At 43.6% G+C, this 23,513-nt stretch overlaps 2 protein-coding genes across 2 annotated transcripts in view; one reads left to right on the forward strand and one right to left on the reverse strand.

The window, feature by feature from the left end:
- Positions 1-23,513, forward strand: part of LOC136767282 (zinc finger protein ZFP2-like) — a 150,366-nt gene that overhangs the window by 75,316 nt on the left and 51,537 nt on the right. The gene's annotated exons all lie outside the window — the stretch shown is intronic.
- Positions 3,119-22,979, reverse strand: LOC136768035 (Fc receptor-like protein 2). The gene is made up of 11 exons (XM_066722090.1): positions 22,955-22,979; positions 22,510-22,533; positions 15,830-15,868; positions 13,043-13,330; positions 12,511-12,681; positions 10,748-11,032; positions 10,477-10,594; positions 7,946-8,139; positions 4,005-4,235; positions 3,553-3,831; positions 3,119-3,129 (listed from the first exon to the last, which is right to left on the reverse strand). Exons 1-11 carry the CDS (start codon positions 22,977-22,979, stop codon positions 3,119-3,121), a joined length of 1,665 nt encoding a protein of 554 aa, XP_066578187.1.

Genomic DNA, 23,513 nt, shown 5'->3' on the forward strand with positions numbered 1-23,513 from the left:
TACTTAGAACAGCACGTGTTACAAAATTCTTATAATAATAATAATAATAATAATAATAATAATAATAATAATAATAATAATAGGAACAGGGATAATGATGTTGGAGCCCCTGCATAAAAGGGCAAGTGAACCCCATTCCGACAAGCCTGTGGTGTGTTAGTTTGGAAACAAAGTATCGAGCTGGGGGTGAGTAAATCATGGGTTACTTTTACTTTTAAAGCTCTCTCGTTTATGTCTTTTTAAATAGTGTGGGCTGATGAGTTCATTTTAATTTAGAAGGGTGAAGAGAGCTCTTCTAGACCCCGAGAGCCCAGAGAATAGGTAACGACTGCGCAGAGAGTCGGGGGAATGCTGCTTATGACTGGGGTAGGTTTTTTTTTATTTGTTTTATGATTTTATATCTTTAAACATTTTAATATTTGTATGATTGTTTTAAGAATGTATTTTAAGATGTGGAGCAGTTTATAAATTGTTGCAATTTAGATTTGGTTGTTTCATGGTTTGTCTTTTTGTTTCCTTTTAGAATTAAGTGTCATGGTTTTCATTTACTGGCTTGTGTTTTGGTTGATTTTTGTTTAGTTTTATTTTCACTGTATTTACACCTTATATTTGTTATATATTCTGATTCACTTGAAAGTGGTTTTCTTGATTATGTTCTGGGTAATGGTTTGGTAAATGGCAACAACTGCATCCAAGCAACTGTTTACACCTTGATCTGAAAGCAAGAAATTAAATAACTGTCTCCAAATTGCTACTTTTGTGATTTTAAATAAGATACCAAAGTGTACTGTTACTGTACCTATGCAACATCCATCTGTTTGCATTGCTTTCCAATTTATTAAAATGCAAACAAACTTTTTTATTCTTTAATTTTATACAAATTATAGGTGGGGGGTGCTTTCAGATCGAGTTTAGCCTGACGACAACAGCGGGGGTGGAACGTGTGCGCTTGCGCATGAAAGTATCTTCTTGTTATGTTGGTTATTCTGTGTCAGTTCATTCTCCTCCATGTCACTACCACAGCAGCGGTGCAGTCCAACTCAATACACGGAACAGACTCTTGGGAACAGGAATGCGCTACACTACAGGTCAGGAGCAGATCAAATTACACAAGATCTGCGGACCTGTTCTCTGTGCTGCTAGATTGTGTGCTTATTGTACTTCAGTCCCTTTATGCATCTCATATAATCTGGCACACATCACTTATCAAAACTGAGAAACTATATTTTCACCACAACAATGTAATATCCTACAGAGAGTACTTGTCATTTTAGTCCTTTTAATCCCCTTAAGATGGCACTTCACAGCATTTTATCATGCTTCTTATGTTACTAACTTGTATTATTGATTGATTTCACTCTTGCCCCCTTTCCAGTAGCACTTGACTGTGACCCTACATCTTGACAGCACTTAGCTTTTACTTTCCAGGATGTATGAACTCACTTACTGTACTTACCTGTGTAAATTGGAAGTTGTAAAATGCACTATACTTTGAACTCCTTTGTATATTGTAAATTTGAATTTGTAATGTTTGATGCCTTATACTTCCTGCACTTTGTATTGCACTTATGTTGTAAGTCGCCCTGGATAAGTGCATCAGCCAAGAAATAAAAATAAAAATAATAATAAGGTCAAGTCAATGAGGCTACAATGAAAGAGAAATTAAATGCTAAATTATCCAGTACTGTCATTTTGTCATTTACTGTCATGTTTAAGCTAATTCCAGCATGCTAACCAATGGAGTCCATGAGGCCAATACAGTACTTCATTGTGAATGCTTTTCTAGTAAGTTAATTGCATAATTAACTGGAAGCACTGGTTAATAAAAACAAACAATCATCAGATTTAGTATAGGGTTGCAAGGAGATGAAGATTTCAGGTCTCGAGGCATATATGCATATTCAAAACTCAGTGACTCACAGACTCCGTAGAGCTGGTTTACTCATATATTGTAAAGATATATTTAAAGATATAAAAATATCTTTCCTTTGGGTTTTGTTTGGAGTTTTGACTGTCTTTATTTTGATCATGGCACAGTGTATAATAAATCGCTACTTTGCACTGTAACCTTGCCTTTTGTGCTTCCTAAGCCCCGTCTGAGATCCCCGGTAAGGGGTTCAACCTACCACAATATATTTATATACATACATTTCCTTCTTAAACTTTTAGAATTTTTTTCCCCTCAACAATTAATTCAATTCTGTATCTGTTTTAACAAATATACGCTACCGGTCAAAAGTTTTAGAACAGCTACATTTTTCCAGTTGAACTTGAATGTGCCAGTTTTGTGGTTAAAAATATCGTTGGTTTTGCTGTGTATCTTTTACATTTTCAAAATGACATTGTGAGTGAGCTTTAAGGTCCAACGAAGAGAGGGCAGAATAAAACTTGTGCTGGACATTTTTAAGAAAGAACAAGGCAGTTTTAGGTGTCCTGGTACATAAATGGCTGGTAGCACCATGAACAAATTAAACTGCTAATCATGTTTGCGTGTCAACCAAAAAAATCAGTTTGGACGAGTGATGGTCACTGCGACTGGAAGCTCCACTTCGCACAGCTCATCACAGGAGCACAGAACTGAACAGTAACCAGTAATTTTAACTTCCCTACATATTCTGTAACTGAAGACCCCAGTAAGCCTGTTACATAAGAATTTCATTACATTTTGTTTTTACAGCAATGCAGAGATAAAAGGGGCAAGATACACCACACTGAGAGATACTTTAGGCAACCACACAAAACATCATAATGCACTGCATTTCCCTTAGCATTAGCCTTTGCAACATGAAGAGATCAGATTAGAAATTACAAATTTCTTCATAAATCTGAGTGCTGTTGGAATCTCCTTCATAACCGAGACACGAGTCTGTGTGAAGTCAGGGCTTAATTCCTCGGCTTCTTGCGATGCCTGCAGCCTGTCTGCCCCTGTGTTGACAAGGAGAGGAAGGGAAGATAGTAACTGGGATACAAAACACCTGTCATTGGGGGGCTGCAGGAGTCTTGGAGTTTTTCTCCATCAGTTTATGCAGCTCTTATTTCCAGCAGTAATCAGAGACAGGGATTTGTGCTCTGGCTGGGCAGAGAGGAGATTCACCATAGGAGCCCTGATGGCAGTGCCTCAGGGAAATACTGTAACAGGGAACAAGGAGCAACACACATAATTAACATTTGACAGGTGAAACCAAGAGAACAAACTATAACCGCACCACAGACTTGATTTCTCAGATGTTTTCACTTGAATAATCTCTCATTGCAGGATGACATTTTCCTTGAAATATAAGATGAGATGGGGCGTAAGTCGGAGGCTTTTGCTACTCAAATCTTAATCTTAAGAAAAAAAACAATAACAATATGAGTTACCTGTAATCTTAGCTCTTCTGCAGTGGAGAATCAAAATGACAGAGAGGGAGATCATACACAGCGCTCCTCCGCCAAATGTCCTGACCATCAACCAGCAAGACTCTGGGGGCAAAGAGTGTAATTGAGTTGTTATTATAACTCTATCATTAGCACTTATGTCTTTGGAAGTATCTGATTTTCATCCACACTGACCTTGCAGTGTGATGGTGACACCAGTGCTGTTCTTCTGAAATCCATGGGGTGTCTCTGCCGCACAGCTGTAGCTCCCTGTGAGGGTTTGGTTCAGGGCGTCTATGGAGTAAAGCGCAGAGCCACTCCTCTCTGACAGGAGCTCTCCGTCCCTGAAGAAGGAGTAGAGGACCAAGGGACGGACATATCCGGACGTCTCGGCATCACGGGTCAGGTTCACAGGCTCTCCCTCCTGCACTGAGCCTCCAGGGGAGACTAGCAGAGTCACTCTAGAGAAGAGATCTTAGACCAGGAGAACACAGCAAGTCAAGCTCATAGCAAGCGGTCATTTGGATGGAAAGGTCTCTACCACTGGAAAACACCTACTTATCAGTCTTGCTAATGAGAGACACTTTAAGACATGTAGACAATATACCATTCTGACAATATACCATAGTTCTTTCTAAGGGGCTTACCTCTTACAGATATCTGCACCTCCTCTGAGTCCTGTGAATGCTGACACCTGTAGATCCCCTCAGCATCCTTCCTTACTGGAGAAATCCTCAGTATGTTTTGGGTTGTGTCAGACAGCAGTTTTTTGTTGTCTTTATAAAATGAACTTGAAGTTGACTTATCTCGACACACTAGAGTCACGTTGTCTCCTTCAGTGAGGGGCAGTGGAGGGGTCTGCAGGATCACCTTGTGATCTGAAAAGATTCATTTGGAGGAAGTGATGAATTGGCCGTCACTTCAGACGTGGTGGCTGAGAGTGTGTGCCCTTAAAGATCACTGGGCTCCCACCTCCAGTGCTACCAGTATTACCATGACTTACCCACTACTCTGATGTGGACAGATGCGCTCCGTTCTCCCTCTGGTTGGGCCTCACACCAGTACAGTCCATTGTGAGACTTGTCTTTAAAAGTAACTGAACAATTGTCACCATTAGTCTTCTGGCACTGCACTGGTTCAGTTGCACTGTGTAGTTACATTTATATGTTCTCTTTCAAGTCGGAAGCACTGCCCAAGGGGGAGGGGTTTCTGCGCTCTGCTGTAGGAACCTGATCGAAACGTCACTCTATCAAAGCTGCCATTGGCCCCTGCGCTCATCACTCAGAACAGGTCCCTTCCACTTCCTGTTCTATAAAATGTGACGTCAGCGCAGGTTCGTCCTCTTTTGCCACTTCGCCTGGACCGAGAACGTGAGCTCTTTGTGTCTTGTCTGTGCATTAGACCTTATTATTATTGTTTTTACAATAATTATTATTACTATTCGGTTGGCTGGCTTCACGGCTGTGCTGTCACCACCGTTTATTTTCTGTGTCTATTTGTACTTTAGTTATTATTATTGATAGCTAATCTAACTCTGTTCTGGCCGTGCTCCGGGGCTCTGGTGCACTTCGGTTTCAGTTTCGACTACAAATAGCACACTTTAAAAATAGTAATCATGCTTATATAATGACTTATACACCGATCAGCCATAACATTATGACCACTTGCCTAATATGTCCCAAAACAGCCCTGACCCGTCGAGGCATGGACTCCACTAGACCTCTGAAGGTGTGCTGTGGTATCTGGCACCAAGACGTTAGCAGCAGATCCTTTAAGTCCTGTAAGTTGCGAGGTGGGGCCTCCATGGATCGGTCCAGCACATCCCACAGATGCTCGATTGGATTGAAATCTGGGGAATTTGGAGGCCAAGTCAACACCTTGAACTCGTGATTCATCAGACCAGGACACCTTCTTCCATTGCTCTGTGGTCCAGTTCTGATGCTCACGTGCCCATTGTAGGCGCTTTCGGCAGTGGACAGGGGTCAGCATGGGCACCCTGACTGGTCTGTGGCTACGCAGCCCCATACTCAACAAACTGCGATGCACTGTGTGTTCTGACACCTTTCTATCAGAACAAGCATTCACTTTTTCAGCAATTTGAGCTACAGTAGCTCATCTGTTGGATCAGACCACACGGGCCAGCCTTCACTCCCCACGTGCATCAGTGAGCCTTGGCTGCTCATGACCATGTCGCAGGTTCACCACTTTTCCTTCCTTGGACCACTTTTGATAGGTACTGTCCACTGCAGACCGGGAACACCCCACAAGAGCTGCAGTTTTGGAGATGCTCTGACCCAGTCGTCTAGCCATCACAATTTGGCCCTTGTCAAAGTCGCTCAGATCCTTACACTTGTCCATTTTTCCTGCTTGTAACACATCAATTTTGAGGACAAAATGTTCACTTGCTGCCTAATATATCCCACCCACTGACAGGTGCCATGATAACGAGATTGTCAGTGTTATTCACTTCACCTGTCAGTGGTCATAATGTTTATGAATGATCAGTGTATATTCCGACTGCTTGCTGTGTTGGTTTTTTGTCCACAGGGCTTTTTTCTCCACTGCAGGAGCACTAGCATTGGCAGTAAAATCCTAGGCCTGGCTGCCCGGCCTCAGCCTCAGTGTGTTGTAAGAGATCTCACCCACATGAGGTGCACTTTTACCATGACTGCGGCTGTAGGAGATCTCGCTCTCTCAGTTCACTGAGAACGAGCACTGCTAGCCCTCCCGGTCCATGTGTGAAGGCCTCGTTTTTAGATCCCCTTATGGCTGGTGGTCTACTACCCTCGGCCCCCTAGGACCCCGGACTCCACGTCACCCGGTGTCCCCGGAAACCCCGGCACACACAATGTGGTTAAGCCTACGGGCCTATATGGTGCTTGTATCCAGCACCTGGTGTCCGCTTGCGTCTCTTCCAGCTTCCGCTGCTGCGCCGGCTGCTGCGCCGGCTGCTGCTACTGCCACGGTAGCTGTGTCTCTCCTGCCTGCAGTGCCCACGGTGCAAGACGCTATGGCTGCCCGTGCCCCACTGCGTGTGCACGTGACCGACAAGGAAGAGCCCGGGCTCCCTCCCCCTCTTCAGCGTTGTCCCTCACCTCCTCCCCGCTGTGCCATCTGCAACGGAGGTTAGGCTCTGCGGACAGGGAGTGCGATGGGGCAATCCTGGTTTTGAATAGCATGATGGACCAGATCTGCGCTCTCCTGGCCACGCAGGCAGTGCAGGCAGGGCAACAGGTGCCGCCCCCCCCACACCATGACACTCCACCGTCAGTTCACACCCACACGTGCCTTCCTACTGCTGCCTGACCTCCTTGAGTAGCTGAGGGCTACCTGGGACCATCTGGCAACAGCCCCCGCCCTAGCCAGGGGAGGCTTATGCCAGGACCCAGGGTGCAGCAGAAGCGGGCTTGGTGGAGTTCCTGTGTGTGAATTCCACAATAGCCATGCTGGTCTCCCTACCTCCACTGTCCGCGGAGCCACACGACCTGACCTGCCCCAACAGGCAGTGTTGCGTCACGGAGACACTGCTCCGGAGGGCTTATGAGGCTGGAGCCCAAGCGGCTCGCCTCCAGAACACAGAGAGCTGTCTGGCCTTGTACTTGGCCCAGCTGGCGGAGCCCTCTGAGCAACATGGCACATCGCCAACCCCGCCCCCTATCTCTGAGATAGCGGCAGCGGCGGACCAGCTTGTCTCCGTGATGCGCCAGGGGGCAAGGGCAACAGGGCAGCCATTGTGGCAGCGTACCGCCAGCTTTGGCTGTCCCAGGTATGGCGGGTCCCAAGACTCTTGGGTGCTCCAAATTATATCAGTTGGCTACTCCCTACAATTTCAGGCACGTCCACCTCCCTTCCAGGGCGTGGTGTGGACGCGAATGAGGGACCTGTTGCAGAGCACGGCGCTTTGCGTTGAAATCGCAGCTCTCCTGGAGAAGCGAACAATCCGTGAAGTGCCCCCGCCAGAAAAAGGAAGCACTGCCCAAGGGTTGCAAGGTCGTGTGGGAGTCCTGGCTCCCAGCAAAAGAGGACGCACCTGTGCTGACGTCACGTTTTATAGAACAGGAAGTGGAAGGGACCTGTTCTGAGTGACTAGCGCAGGGGCCAATGGCAGCTTTGATAGAGTGACGTTTCGATCAGGTTCCTACTGCAGTGCGCAGAAACCCTTCCCCCTTGGGCAGCGCTTCCTTTTTCAGATAACCGAGGTTGCATACGCAACCTATCGTTTTCAACAAGCACAAACTTTGTGTCATAGACTTTCAATACAACTTATCCAATGGTATCTTGTTGCTTGTTTTAATTAACTGGTTATTGTTCAACATAATTATGTTGAGTTACAATCTTTAATTATTTTCTTAGGCAATACAGCTGTGTGTGTGTGTGTGTGTGTGTGTGTGTGTGTGTGTGTGTGTGTGTGTGTGTGTGTGTGTATGTGTTTATTTTAGGCCACCTGAGGATTGGTATCAATGTAGTTTATTTTCATCAATTGGGTGGATAAGGGAAACGATAACCTTTAAGTGAACAATGTGTTCTAATGTTGATTCTAGGTACTGGTTATGGGAACGACGTAATCCATCAACCATGCTCAGCTCACATGAGATGTTTAAGAAGAAAGGGTTGCTGGGGTATGAGGACTGTGGAGGCTGTCCTCTCTGGACCAGGCACTTGTACTGCCCCCAGTCAGAGCGGAGAACCGACGAGATTTGTAGTATGTTTCCATCAACACTGTGGTCGCTGGTGTTGGTCACTGGGCTTCCCAGTCTGTCCTTGAACCAGAGATACTCCAGTCTGGGGAAATCCGCACTGAGTCCACATCTCAGGGTCACTGGCTCCCCAAAGTACAGCCTCTCCCAGGAAGGCTCCTGTGTCACTGCTGGTTTGGGACGCTCTGCAGAGACAGGAAGGAAGATGATGCCAAGTTTGTGAGAATCAGTGTCACATCACACAGGTTCAATGTGGCTTCCAATTAAATTAATGCATTTTCGTTTGTCAGTCAGGCTGTGTGCATGAGCTTTATCCTGTTTGAAAATAAAAGCTTAGAGACTTGCATTCATGCCGACTTTCAAGGGTTTTCTCGTATTAAACTCTGTCGAGGCCTATGAGCAGGGCTGGATTGGTGGGCCGGTGGGCCAATGCACTTTGGGGTCAATACAATTTTTTTTTTTTTTTTTGGGGGGGGGCTGGCCGATCATGTAGGGATGGTGGCCGATTGGTTTGTCTTCTGTGTTGACAGAGTATAAACCCAATCACAATGCGCGATAGATGGAGCGATTACGTATCTTGCTCCGCCTTATATAAATATCGCTCGGCTTCACCCCTCCCCCTTCTTCTCCATCATCTCTCAAAATGGACAGACCAAAGCACAAAGGTGGTGCTGAAAAACTCCAGGATAAGAGGGTTAAAAGTTTGGAGGCGGATGCCGCCTAATGTGCCAAGATAACATATATGTTTACTTTAGGGGCTGCTGCAGTAGCAGTGCTGAAGTGTGTGCAGCAGCAAGGAGAAGAGCAGGTGGCGAGCAATGAAGAGCAGGCTTGTCTGTCAGTGATGAGGCCAGAGGCACAGGCAGGAGGAGGAGGAAAAGAGGGTAGTTGAATCGGTAAGGAATAGCTTCATGATAACAGGGACTAGTAGGGAGGGAAGGAAGAGGGAGTAACCTGTCCTAATGTGTGCGCGAAGTGGTGGACCCTGGCACAGGCAGTCAGGGAGACGCCCAGGGCACCACGCTGAGGGGTGGCATGTAGGGGCACCGCCTGCCACGCAACTTTTACATACGACTGTCTTCTCTTCTTTATAGTTGATTTCAGGCAGTTTCTATCTATGATAGTACAGGGATTAAAGTTATCTTTTGCTATGAAGGATTTCCATCAATTGCAGGGTTCCCGCGGGTCCTTAAAATGTCTTACATTCACTTTTCATAATTTTAAGGCCGTAAAAAGTCTTACATTTCTCAAATAGTGTAAAAAATGTCTTAATGTTTGTTTGTGGAGGTCTTAAATTTAGGAACAGACAGGAGACGAGGTAGATTCACACTGCTGAGGGGGATCTGATCACAGTATGGAGTGGAGCGACAGCAGTTCCTCTCTCCACTCTAAGGGTTCTGTAATCACTCCACTCCAGCTCCAATCTGGGCTTTCCATTCCCGCTCACGGAGATAACCTGCTCCATGTTCACTCCATTATACAACTCTAAAGTTATTTTAATCTTCATTTTTTATATCACTAACGTCTGAACACAAAATCTATAATACTATATATAATATACATAAAATACTTTGGGTAAAATATCATGCTTTATTGAAACAATGCAAACAAAAAAGGTTCACGTCATTAAGGAAAATATAGGACATAAAAGAGAAGTAAGAATATATGAAAACGTATAGAGATATACTTTGACCTTAAGCTTCCTTTCTATGACAATTTTACTTGAGCATGGAGATTGGCCATCAGTGAGTACACTGGTCCACTTAAACACAGTAGGTATACACACACATACACATAAACATATAAACATACACAGTGTTTGTGTGTGCATTTGTGTGTGTGTGTGTGTGTATATTTTGAACGACAATGTATATGGTGGTGGTGTCCGACTGGACTGATTCTGGATTGTAGAGGTGGGCTGCCTGGACCAAAAATGCCAGGGCTGATTATATATCCCTGTCCAGCCCTGCCTATGAGTATTCCTTGTGGTCTCTTAGTGTGGTTTTATTCATCCCTGACCTGAATGATGGATCTCAGTGGCCCCTGTAGTGCGACTCACCTGTCACAGTGATCTCCACATCATTGCTTGTGCTGTAAATCCCCTTCCCTGCAGCTTCTGCTTCACAGTGGTATTTCCCCCCGTCCCCCTGTCTCACTTTGATGGTGTATGTATCCTCCCAACTGGACTTCACCACTCGTCCTTCCCTCACGTATCTGTATTGTAGTTTGTGAGCTGAGTTCTTTAACTGAGCAGCACAGTGCAGGGTGAGGGTCTCTCCTTCCCAGACTGTCTCTGATGGCTGGGCTGTGATGTGGACTCCCAGGAAAAGCTCTGCAGATGTAAGAGCACAATGCAAATTGCAAAAATACTTTTTTAATAAGTGAATGGATTGCAGCACATACAAAGTGTGTGTAATGGTACTGCAGCTTCATATCCTGGGCTTTGCTGTTTAACTGGGAATCGCAGTGCAGAGTGACAGAGTCCCCCTCTATGACCGAGTTCCCCGGCCGCACCCACAGCACCGGTTTGGTGAACAGCTCTGTATAAGACACACAGTGACGGTTACATTGCAGCCAGGATTTCAGAGCACAATGCAAACTGCAAAAATACTTTTATAAACAGTGAATGGACTGCAGCACATACACAGTGCCCTGTAGAGCTGGAATAATGTAAAGCAGAGACTGGTTCTCACCTCCCACTGTGACCTTTGTCCAGTTACTTGATCTCCTGATGCTCTTCTGCGGCACCTCCACCTCACACTGGTACTGTCCTATGTGATTGAGCCTGATAATGGGGATCATCAGGGTTTCCTTTGATGTTACTGTTTTCCAGTCCCCCCTCTCCTCTGTGTAATGGTACTGCAGCTTCATATCCTGGGCTTTGCTGTTTAACTGGGAATCACAGTGCAGAGTGACCGAGTCCCCCTCTATGACCGAGTTCCCCGGCCGCACCCACAGCACCGGTTTGGTGAACAGCTCTGTATAAGACACACAGTGACGGTTACATTGCAGCCAGGATTTCAGAGGACACCTTATCCCATTCCCTGGAATTCCTCACTGTAAAGCAAATGTTCAAGACTGAAGGCAAAACATGGAAAAGCATCCAAGACCCATGCAGAGGCTGCAGGGAGAGCACTGTGCTGGGCTGGGCGACTGGCAGAGAGGAAAACAATGTGGAAGAGTTTAAACAGTCTTGCTCCTGTCATTAACTGTTTTGTAATACCTTTAATGGTGAGATTGTATTCAAAGTAGGCTAGATCACAAGTCCAATCCACTACTCCATACTAAAGAAGGTGATTGCTGATTTGGGGTTCAAAGGTATTCTTTCTATTTGTTATATTCCCTGCACATCTGATCACTGTAGCCAGTACACAGGAATGGACAATCTCCTATTAAATACGAAAATACAGAGAATAAGAAGACACCAAGAATACACACCTAATACTTTGAGTCCAACTCGACTGCTTATTTTGGAGTAGGACGGATTATCTGTACTTGTACCCTGACAGGAATAATTCCCACTGTCCAATCTCTGAGCAGACTGGAGGGTGTAAATGTTCTGGCTGGACTCATGTACTGGACAGGGATTTCCATCTTTGTACCATTGGAAGCTGTGCATTGGATATTCCCCAGGGACTGTGCATCGGAGCTCTGCTGCTTCTCCAGTGTATAATGCTGTCCAGTCGTGCCCAAAGGTAAGCACTGCTTGAGGCCGTTCTGCAAATACACAGATATTTATAGTATAAAAAAGACTTGGAGTTATTCAGAGCAACTATTTCCTGCAGTGCATGCTATGTTTCCACAGCAGTGCTTACACTTCCCTCTTCTATTCTGACCATGAACAACAAGAATTAAAAGAGACTTTCTGAATAAAGGAATAAGGCTTTCAGTCTTTTTAAATACTTCCATCAACTTACCGTGTACTTCTAACACACTCGGCTGGCTGAAATTTAAAATGGGTTTCTCTCCCCGTTCAGCCCGGCACCAGTATCTCCAACTGTGGGAAGAATCTGCTGATTTGATGTTGTATTGGTTTCCAGTTACGCTGCTGCTGGAGATCTCATCCATTGTGTGGTTCAGACTGTCCTTGTACCAGTAAAACTGCCACCCAGTTGAGTCGTCCTCCAGCACACATTCCAGGGTCACTGTGTCTCCTTCAAAGATCATCCTGTCTGAAGGCTGCTGGGTCAGAGTCAGGATGGGCAGGTTCTCTGGAATATACATTTATAAAAATCAATTTATAACAACTTTGTATTTTCATAGTATTGGTTGCTTTTAAATGAGATGCACACTGCAGATGGAGATATACACGTATTATAAATTACTATAGACTTAATAAGCAATTCTACAAAGGATATCACTTCTTAGCAGCTGACAATTCCTAATCAATGGTAGCAGTGAGAATTAAACTGACTTAACGTCAGCACTTCAGCTGAGGCTACAGTATAGTTCGCACCATCGAGAGCACTGGAGCTCAGCTGAAACACCGGCCCGTCCTCTCCTTTCTTGTGCCACTGGTAACTCCATTCAGAATAACTGCCATGAACCCGGCAATTCAGGGTGAAGCTTTCACTGGCGTACATCTGTGTCCACCCCCGTACCAGGGTCAGCTCTGCCTGTGGCCGCTCTGTCGATACAGGACACAGTTGGGATAACATGGTTTGGGATGTGAGGAAAGTGTTACGTCCACATACATCCTCTGTAACCACTCCAGAATTCATTATTACAGACTCACACCCTGCCTGGCCAGACAACTGGACCTCTGCTGCCCTGAATGGAAACTGAATGGAGGTCAAGTTAAGGTCTCTTTATTTTGACACTGGTTCTGATCCATCCTGCGATAACTCAGTCAAAGCTCCTTGTTCAGAGTTTGTTTAATGACAGATCCATTAAACTGTAAAACACCTCATCTGATTCCTGTTTCCTCCACTTGTCTGATTCAATCATTCCCCTGTTCTGATACTGGTCAGCTGAAGGAAAGCTCTCACCTGTGACCTGTAGAGACACAGGCTGGCTGTAGTTCAGGTGAAATGAAGCGTCCTCTCTCCCCACTCGACACCAGTACTGTCCACTGTGGGACAGAGAAGCGGAGTGGACAGTATATCTGGTTCCAGCTGTGTCTCCACCGTGCAGGGCTGGGCTCTGGGTGCTGTCTTTGTACCAGGAGTAGCGCCAGCCAGTGGAGTAATTCCCCACATCACAGATTAGGGTCACATTGTCTCCTGTAAAGAGCTGGGTTCTTGGAGGAAGCAGAGTCACACGGGTCTCTGGTGGATCTGCGGACAGATTGGATATTGCAGTATATTGAGTGTGCATGTGCTGTGTGTATTTTTTGGTAACTTTCATACCTATGAAAATTCATATGGAAGAAACCTCTACAGCAGTGGTTCCCAAACCGGTCCTGGGGAACCCCCTTCTCTGCTGGTTTTTGTTCCAACCGAGCTCTCAATTACATAATTGAACCCTTAATTGAACTAATAATTTCCTAAATCAGAGACTTTTCATTATTTTAAACAGTAGGGGTTTTAAGTTAAGTATAGAATTATATTAAAAAAGGTATTGAAGAAACAACTAAAATCTAAGCTGATTGTTACTTCAATTAAGGTTCAATTAAGTAATTGAGAGCTCAGTTGGAACAAAAACCAGAAGGGTAGGGGGTCCCTCAGGACCGGTTTGGGAGCCACTGTTCTACAGGGAAAGAGAAAAGTCTTTATAATTATAGACATACAGCAACAGACACAGGGAATTTCATACCCAGAAACTGAAACAAAACTGTGAATGAGATCAGAGGTTTAGGCCAAGTTTTGTATCTATATGAAATGAAAATGCTTAAATCTGAGCCAACGCTAGGTTGTATGCATGGATTTGAACATTTTTGGAGCAGTTTGGTCGACAAGGGGATTTATCACAGGAAGATGATACACACTAGCTTTTTAAATAATGAATGCATTCAATTATAAATCTCTTCAAAATAGTGTGCAGCAGGGATTTATATGGCATTGCTGTACTGGGAGTGATAAACCTCATGTCCCCTCCCAGTCCTGAACTTAAACTGTCCACTGTGAGACGGGGTCACCTCAGAGAGGCTGAGAACTGAACCAGTCTGCCTGTTGTGCTCAGTGTGGTACAGTGGGTTTTCCTGGCTGTCCTGGTTGCAGTAATAGGACCAGCCTGCTGCCCCACTCTCAAACGCCCAGGGGCCTCCGACCACCAGCTCCCCCCACATTGTTATAATGTATTAGTGCTGCGCCGAAGTAAATTATAATGAGAAACCCAAGCGTCCACTGTTTAGGCGCTCACTGGAATATCAACACAGTAGCCGTTATAAGAGAAAAAGCAGTTCCAGCTCTGGTGTGTCTGCTAACGTTAGCAATGCGCTCATGGCAAGAATAAAAAATGAACTCAGAACACATGTGTCAGAAACACCTTAGTGCGCTTTCGTTGATTGCTGTTGAGTCTGAACTGGTCAGAGAGCTGGACTTGATGATGGATGATCTAAGGTAAGATGCACATGTATTTATTTTGACATGCTGTGCTCTCTACTGGTATGTACTGTGTGATTTCATTTAAATGGGTAAAGTATATCAATAGTTGATGAGATTGCTTGTGCTGCAATTTATGGTTTTACAGGCTATGCTGTGATTTAGTTGCAAGTGTGTTCTTGTGATCATCACTCTGCATCCTGGAGGTTGTTGTGTTGTTCTGGCGCATTATTGTTGCCGTGGTTGTTCAATGCTAATGTAGCCTGCAATGCTGGTCATTGTCCATTGGCTGCTGTAGTCTACCAAGCAATCATTTGAATTTTGTATATCGTTTTATTTTTATTTTTTATTGAGCTCCTTATGCTTTTTGTCTTATTCTACTTCTTTTTAGATGGTAAGTTTAGTTGCCAGACAAGAGGACAAAGATACGTCACCAGATAACATAGTAAGAACAGCAGATATGGAGACCAGTACTGACAAAGCTCTCTCTGGGCTGAACTGGTCTAATACAGGACTATGTAAACAGCATTCACTCGAAAGGTGTGGTTAGAATTCACTTTTGGGAAGATGAAGTTCGTTCACCCAGTCTATATTTCCCAATTTGAAACCGAGAAATTGATCATTTGTCAGGTTCTTTTGAACAGGTTAGCACCGCTTATCGATTGTAAACAGAACAAGTTGTGGGCTCAAGTGCATCCACCAAAGCAGGTGGAGTTGAATGACAGACATGATACAGCCACCAAGGTACTTCCCAATGAGACCATTTTTGTGCATGTCCCTAAAGGGGGCATCACTCAATTCGATGATTTAGCTCTGTACCAGTTAGACTCTGAGCGATATGAAACTGAATTTGAAATTGTAGACGCCTTCCGGGGACACAATTGTAAATTGGACAGCATTCTTAGCGAAAAGGTAAAAATGGAGGGCACTAAAATCATAGAGTTTGCAATAGACCAAACCGGTTTGCAGACCACCCTCCTAGAGTCACGTGAGAGATAGCACAGGCTGTCTCACGGCTGGGGGGCTGGGGATATGGTACTCATAACGTTGCTCCTGAGTGGCTGGATCATAACAGGAAGTGTGATATGGATACTAGCCAAACGTCTGCGTGTTTTGAATGACAGAGTGCATAACCTCAAGGGAGTACCGGCTTACCATGTAAGCCAACCATTCGAACCCAGGTCCCTACACACTATAGGCATCGGTGAAAGTGATAGTGAAGATCACGTGCCTGAATAACCCTTGAATTCCCAGTCACCTCCCTCTGTTAATCAACTTCCCCCTATTGGTTACCGTCAGTAACCACACTAAATATACTGAGTAATACTAATACCAATTGTTTTTGTTTTTTGTTTTAATGTACTTGTGTTATAATATGTAACCTGTATATGTGCTAGTATAGGATTGTCAATTTGATTGGAATACATTCTGCTTAAATAATGAACTATTAGTTTGTTTTCTTTGATTTCTCGGGGTCATGAATGGTGAAGTCCACTGTTGAATTCTGTTACATAACTTTGAGATAAATGCTTAACGTCTTATTTTGTATTGAAGGGGATAACGTCCTAGTCGACCTCAGTCCCATTCAAGAAAGGGGGTATGTAGCGTTATGTTGGGTGTATTTGGATAAGAGCATTTGGGCTCTGAGCTGAAGCACTGATCTAAAGAACTTTGGGGGGGGAGAGGTCTTATCAGATTTCCTTAGCTCATCAGCTTGGAACTGGTTTGCATCAAAGTGACAGTTTTGGGGAAGATGGCACCGAGAAGAGGCCAAATAGTTTGGAATTCTGCTATGAGATGTCTGGAGAAAGGGGCCTGTAGGTGATAAAAACTCTTTGAAGTGGATGAGAGCCGAAATCCTGACATAGAGCTACGAACCCGGGCCAACCGGCATTTCCAAAAGATGGCATGGATTGACATCAGTCATAATTCAAGCCCCCCTCCAATAGGACACTGGGGGCTGAAACCGAAATCCAATCTCAAAAACTCAGGAACCAATCACCTATTGATCTGACAGACTATAAAGAACAGCGCACGGTCTCTCTCTCTCTCTCTCTCTCTCACCTGAACCAGTAACTCGCTGCCACAGCTCAACCTGTAACTCTGTTGCCCGAACCGGAACCAGAAACCAACCAAGTCTTTGCCGGCAACAGAAGAGTTAAACTGGGAGAAGGAGATTGAGCCGTACGAAGAATTATTTTAAAGGACTTTATTAAATAAAGAACTTTACAGACTGCGCATGCCCGCCTGTGCCCACCTGATCAGTGGAGTTTTACAGCTGGACAATTGACTAAGTCGACTGCATACGAAAGTGTCAGTCATTTAAATAGCTATTTGAGTCTTAAGAAACTTGACCCTCGGAACGAATAGGGCCCTGCTTTCCTCAAAGACTTTGTCTTCAAGTAACTATGGTGGAACCCTGCTTACAAAGAATATTTTGTGCACAACCTTGGAGCCTTCAAACCAGTGGAAAATCTGTTTGGAAGAGACTGTTTCGCGAAACCCCAACTTCCAGGTGCATCGACTGAGTGGAAGTTCTTGGACAAAGCCGAACCGGACTGCCTTTGTTCCAAACCACACGGACCTCGTGCCGTGTGCTGTTATCTGAGCCCGAAGCAGAGAGGCCTCTCTGCGACGAAGTTCAGATAAGTTTAACAGTTTGGAGTTTGTGATTCATGACATTTGAGAAATCAAATAGAAATGTTAATCTGTGATTCATAACTCTAGAATGTGTAATATCATTTAGTTTTCTTAAATATAAATGTGTGTTGCATTAAACTGTTTTGTTGATAATTTTAGAAATAAAATATGTCAACGCCGAGAAATATCTTCTCATTCCTGTTTAACTGCTTAGTCTGAAATTGACACAAGTTAATAGACATTAGATTATAGGTGGCCCTGCCTATCCTTAATCATTGAATAATAATCAGTTCAGGGAAATTGTGGTAACAAGTAATGATAGGATCTTTCTCGGCACCTAAACATAAATGAGACTGATATATATATAACGAGAAGTTACCTGACATAAATACTAACCTGCGTAGTTATTTAATGTCTGACTAATAATACTAACGAAAGACTCACCTTCGTCTTACTAACCGGTATTGTAGTCAATGTGTTTATAACCTTTTTTGTTTAACGATTTGTGTTATCATATGCGATCCCATGGTCTTTGATTTGGTCACGGAAGTGATTTGTCTTTGATTTGTTGATCTAGAGTTGAATTTTAATTAGTTTTTCCCTTTTGTATAATTAGTGTACTGCTACATTTAGTCTTTGTTTTGAATAAATTTGACAATTTATATCTTTGGAATTGGTGTCTGCGTCCAATTATTACAGAAATTGAGTTCTACAAGATTCCAGGATTCGTGATAAGGTGATACTATAAATTCACTTCTTTAATTGAAATTTATAAGTTTACCTTATGCTACATAATAATAATAATAATAATAATAATAATAATAATAATAATAATAATAATTATTATTATTATTATTATTATTATTATTATTATTATGTATTTGTAAATAGGGTTTCAGAGATGCAGTCGCCTCCGTGCTGATTATTATTGCTGTGTTTCTCCACGTCTACTCCGCACTTGGGAACGCCCACACCAGTGACGTCAGCGTTCGGTTCCAAAACCGGTGGAAAAGCGGGCCGGTTCACAAAAAGTTTAGTTGGTTCCCAGGCTGAGCACCGGCTCCGGCTCCAGCACTGGCTCCTTGTCGGTGGAAAAGCGCTAATAGACTCCTAGGTCTTTCTCATGCGTTACTTCATCTAGTTCTATTCCTCCCATAGTGTAATTATAGTGGACATTTTTGTTACCTGCATGTATTACCTTGCACTTGTCCACATTAAATTTCATCTGCCAGGTGTCGGCCCACAACTGAATGTTATCTAAGTCCCTCTGAATAGCCTGTGCTGCCGAGATTGTATCTGCTGAGCCACCTATTTTTGTGAAATTTAACAAGTTTGCTAACTATCCCAGAGTCCAGATATTAATATAGATTAGAAAGAGCAAAGGCCCTAGTACTGATCCCTGTGGAACTCCACTAACAACCTCACTCCAGTTAGAAGCAACTCCTCTAATCAACACCTCTGTTTCCTATACATCAACCAGTTCATAATCCATCTACTTACATTACCCTGAAATGCCTACAGCCACCAATTTGAGGATCAGTCTTTGGTGGGGAACCTTATCAAAAGCTTTTTGAAAATCTAAGTATATCGTATCATATGCTTTCACCCGATCTACAGCTGCAGTTGCATGTTCAAAAACTTGAATAAATTAGTAAGACATGATCTGCCTCGTCTAAACCCATGTTGACTATCACCAAGAATATGGTTTTCATTAAGATGCTCCTCTATTTTCTATCTAATCATTTTTTCCAACATTTTACAGGTGATGCAGATGAGACTGATTAGTCTGTAATTTCCTGGCTCCGTTTTGTCCCCTTTCTTGTGGATTGGTATAACATTTGCTGTCTTCCAGTCAGTTGGCACATCCCCTGTTCTAAGTGTCATTTGGAATATTTGGTATTTGGTATATTTGGAATTCTGACTGCCTGTGTGAGACCCCAAATAGGAAACCTGACTTGGACCGGCTAACAACTACGATTCCTGTAATAACCCTTGAATCACTATATTGACTCCGAGACTGTCTCTTCCTTTTCTTGTTTGTATTTTTGCATCTGTGAAACTGAAGTGGCTCCCTCCTCCTTCCCTGCTGCGACCTACAACCCAGACACAATATGTATGTGATGCTCACTGCCAGTCATTCCTCATGATCACCCCCAGAGGCCACTCTTGCTCCATTCATTTTACCGTCTCTTTCAGACTAAACCTCGTCTAATAGTAGAATAATCTTCCCTGATTAATCAATCACTCATTACACCTGCATGTGATCTATCCATTCATCTACCCATGTATACACTCACCTAAAGGATTATTAGGAACACCATACTAATACTGTGTTTGACCCCCTTTCGCCTTAATTTTTCCAGTCTTCAACTGTCCAATTTTGGTGAGCTTGTGCAAATTGTAGCCTCTTTTTCCTATTTGTAGTGGAGATGAGTGGTACCCGGTGGGGTCTTCTGCTGTTGTAGCCCATCCGCCTCAAGGTTGTACGTGTTGTGGCTTCACAAATGCTTTGCTGCATACCTCGGTTGTAACGAGTGGTTATTTCAGTCAAAGTTGCTCTTCTATCAGCTTGAATCAGTCGGCCCATTCTCCCCTGACCTCTAGCATCAACAAGGCATTTTCGCCCACAGGACCGCCACATACTGGATGTTTTTCCCTTTTCACACCATTCTTTGTAAACCCTAGAAATGGTTGTGCATGAAAATCCCAGTAACTGAGCAGATTGTGAAATACTCAGACCGGTCTGGCACTAACAACCATGCAACGCTCAAAATTGCTTAAATTACCTTTCTTTCCCATTCAGACATTCAGTTTGGAGTTCAGGAGATTGTCTTGACCAGGACCACACCCCTAAATGCATTGAAGCAACTGCCATGTGATTTGTTGGTTAGATAATTGCATTAATGAGAAATTGAACAGGTGTTCCTAATAATCCTTTAGGTGAGTGTATATATCCCTTTGTTCCCCACAGAAGACACAAAGTCTTATCAGTATTCTACTGCAATGCTGATCATAGTAACCAAGTTCTCTGTTTTTGATGGTTTGTTTTTTGACCCCTGCCTGCCTTCTCATCTCATCTTCTGGATTACCTTTGTTGCCAATTTCACCGGATCGCCCGACCTAACACCTGTGACCACAACCATCCTTTTGCCTTGTCTACGATCTACTGGTTGTCAATTTCCTGACCTCTACGCCTGTTTCTTGACCTCCTTTTACCTACCGCACTTGGGTCCCCAGCTACTCTGACTGTCTCTGTTCAGCCCAGCCTGACAATGTAACATAATATAAGTTCCAATTTCTAAATGCACTCAATGTAAGAGTTTCTGTCAGGTTCAATCTGTATCTTCATATTCAGCTTCTCTTGAAAAAAGTCAGCACAAATGAAGAGTATTCTGTACAGTTCAAATGTATCATTACGCTTCTCCAACTCTGTAATTCTACCTGAAGAGAAGAGAGACCAGGGATATATATATTTGTCAATCAAGAATCTATATTATTTCATCAAGAATTGCTGTAACATAATAATCAACATTTTCCTCTTACTGATCTCATGAGATATTAGCCCAAAACTGGGCCTCAGAGTTCCCCGACCAGATACTGAAAAAACAGTCTGGAACAGGATCTCCAGCCACAGCCTTTACCCCAGTGTCAGACAAAAACAGCATTACAATGAATCACATTATCAATGGGCTTCAGAATTTGTTTCTTTGTGACACCACATTCTTGAATGACTTGTCAGTGGTGGGGCTGTGCAGTTTTGCATGGAAATCAATCAATCTAAGAGAAATATATGATCTGACAGGATTGTAAAAAGCAGAATAAACAGATCACCCCTGCTGGGTAGATATGGCAAATCTGTAACTAACTGGAGAGGGAGAGTTGCAGTGAGATTTTTGGTTGGCCATTTTTATGTCTGTTTCACAGTGTAGGAGGAGAGTAAGTGAATTGACTGGATCACATTGTTGAAATCCCCAGGCCAAGCAATCAGCCCACTAAACCCTCGGCAGACAGCCATGAACCTGAGCAGGGAGACTGGCACTGATGTGCAGGAGGAAGACCCTCAGTCTGAGCCAGTGCTGATGCCCTGTCAACACTGCCCAGTCATTGAAGTGCTTCTCAGATGTTTCCTGTGGGAAGCTCAGAGTTGAGAAGAGGTTTTTGTAAGGCTGTATGGTTCAGTCCTCTCACTGTGTCTCTCGCACAGTAATACACAGCTGTGTCTTCAGCTCTCAGGTTGTTCATTTGTAAGAAGAATGTGCTGGAGGAGGTGTCAATGGAGGCAGTAAAACGTCCTTTGATTGAATCTGCATAGTACTTAGAGCTGCCTTCATCATCATAGAGTGCCAGCCATTCTAACCCCTTCCCAGGAGCCTGTCGGATCCAGCCTTTCCAATAGCTGTCTCAGTTTCAGAGACTCTCCTGGCTTCTTAATATCTGCTGTATCAGGCTGGGTCAGTGTGATGCTGGACTGCACTGGAACAACTGTGGAAAGAACACAAAGACAATCACATCCCAGTCAGCTCAGAACAATAATTTAATGACATCCCAGTAGTGTTAGTGGACTGAGGGCATTTTACCTGCAAATCCCAGCAGAAGAAGAAGCACAACATCAAGGGGATTCATGTTGTCTCTTCTGGAGAAGCCTCAGCTTGACTGATGGAGAGTGAAGACACTGCCAGTTATATACAGGAAGCAGTTAATTTCTATTTGCATATAATGCAAACCATTACATATTTAAAATGGAGCCTCCCTGATGGCTACAGTTGCTCAGAGTGTTTGCAGATGGTTGCCAGCTCTCCAGGATGGCCCACGAGTCTCCAGGAATTGCTATCAGTGTTGAGCTCTAGATGTAGGCTGTCCTGTTATTAACCTCTTGGTACCTTCATACTTTGGAAACGTGTCGTGTATCTATGCCTGCCCTCTAACCATCCTGTTGGTGTTAAACATAATTAAATCCAGGGTCAAACTTAGGGGCTGACTAGGGTTATGGCTACACTTTCCAGGAATCTTACATCATTGAGAAATATAATGGGAGTGTTTCTAATGGATGAACTGAAATAGATTTAATTGCAGATGTGGTGTTGGTTATGAATTGAGTTACTTCTCAAGATCAAGAATCAAGATACTTTCGTGGCTGAGACTTTAAGAGTGACGTGACTTGGCTGATGTTGGCGTATAATTAGGCAGGAAGTTAAGGTAAAAATGGTTCTGACAGCAATAACCTTAGGTCTTGTCTGTCATTTTATAAACCTTCTAACCCAATAGGTAATGCATCAGGCCGTAGTCTGTCATTTCATTGTCTAGTCTGGACTGAAGTTTCAGCATGTGTGTCTAGAGAAGTGGCTCAGGGGACAGTTCTTGCAATGGCAGTTTGACAGTTAATGGAGTTCCTTCCTTATTCCTTCCACAGCTGTGTTGTGGCTTTACTTGGGGCTCCTTCCCTCCTGCCGTCTTTAATTTAATGATTGCCCCCTTCTGGAGCCCAGAGCAGCATCCTTAAGGGTTCTGGACTTCCAATGTCAATAGTGATTTTCTAGCTATTGTGTAACAGTGGACATTCAGGTCGTTTTTAGATTGATATTTTCCTATTGTGATTCTAGAGAGTTTCTTCTTTGAAATGTACATGAGACATGGAAAAACTCTGAATCTGAAATTATCTGATACCAATGATTATACAGCTTATAATTCCTTGAGGGAGATGTGACACAAAAAGGCTTATCAATTTTTTGATTTAATCACAATGTCCATCCACTATCTTATCACAAATTCCCTTCCTACCCCTGGATTTCTGGGTTTCAGGCATGTTGTTACATATTATATAATTATGACTCTTAAAGGGAGATATTCAGATTGTAAGAGGACAATGGAATTTACTATCAACTTATCAGTGTTATTTTTTTATATTAAATTGTATTCTGTTACTTTATGTATTGTATTTTAGACCTGTCAATATAGAAGTGAATGTACATGCAATGTAAGGTTAACATACAGATGAAATAATTATCTTGGGCTCTGAGGTTTTTTATGCTTGTGGGTTTTTGTCAGGGCTCAGGCTTCACTTCTCTCACTGTGAGTCCTTTGCACAGTAATACACAGCGCTGTCATCAGTCTTCAGGCTGTTCATGTGTAAATACAGTGTGCTTTTGGAGTTGTCTCTGGAGATGGTGAATCTGCCTTGAACTGACTGGGCATAATACTTGCTACTGCCATCAGTGTAAATTAAAGCCACCCATTACAGCCCCTTCCCAGGAGCCTGTCTAAACCAGCCCATGTGATAGCTGCTGAAAGTGAATCCTGAGGCTGTACAGGACAGTGTGTGGGATTCTCCAGGCTTTTT

This window comes from Amia ocellicauda, chromosome 14 (assembly GCF_036373705.1).
Source record: "Amia ocellicauda isolate fAmiCal2 chromosome 14, fAmiCal2.hap1, whole genome shotgun sequence".
Classification (NCBI taxonomy): Eukaryota; Metazoa; Chordata; class Actinopteri; order Amiiformes; family Amiidae; genus Amia; species Amia ocellicauda.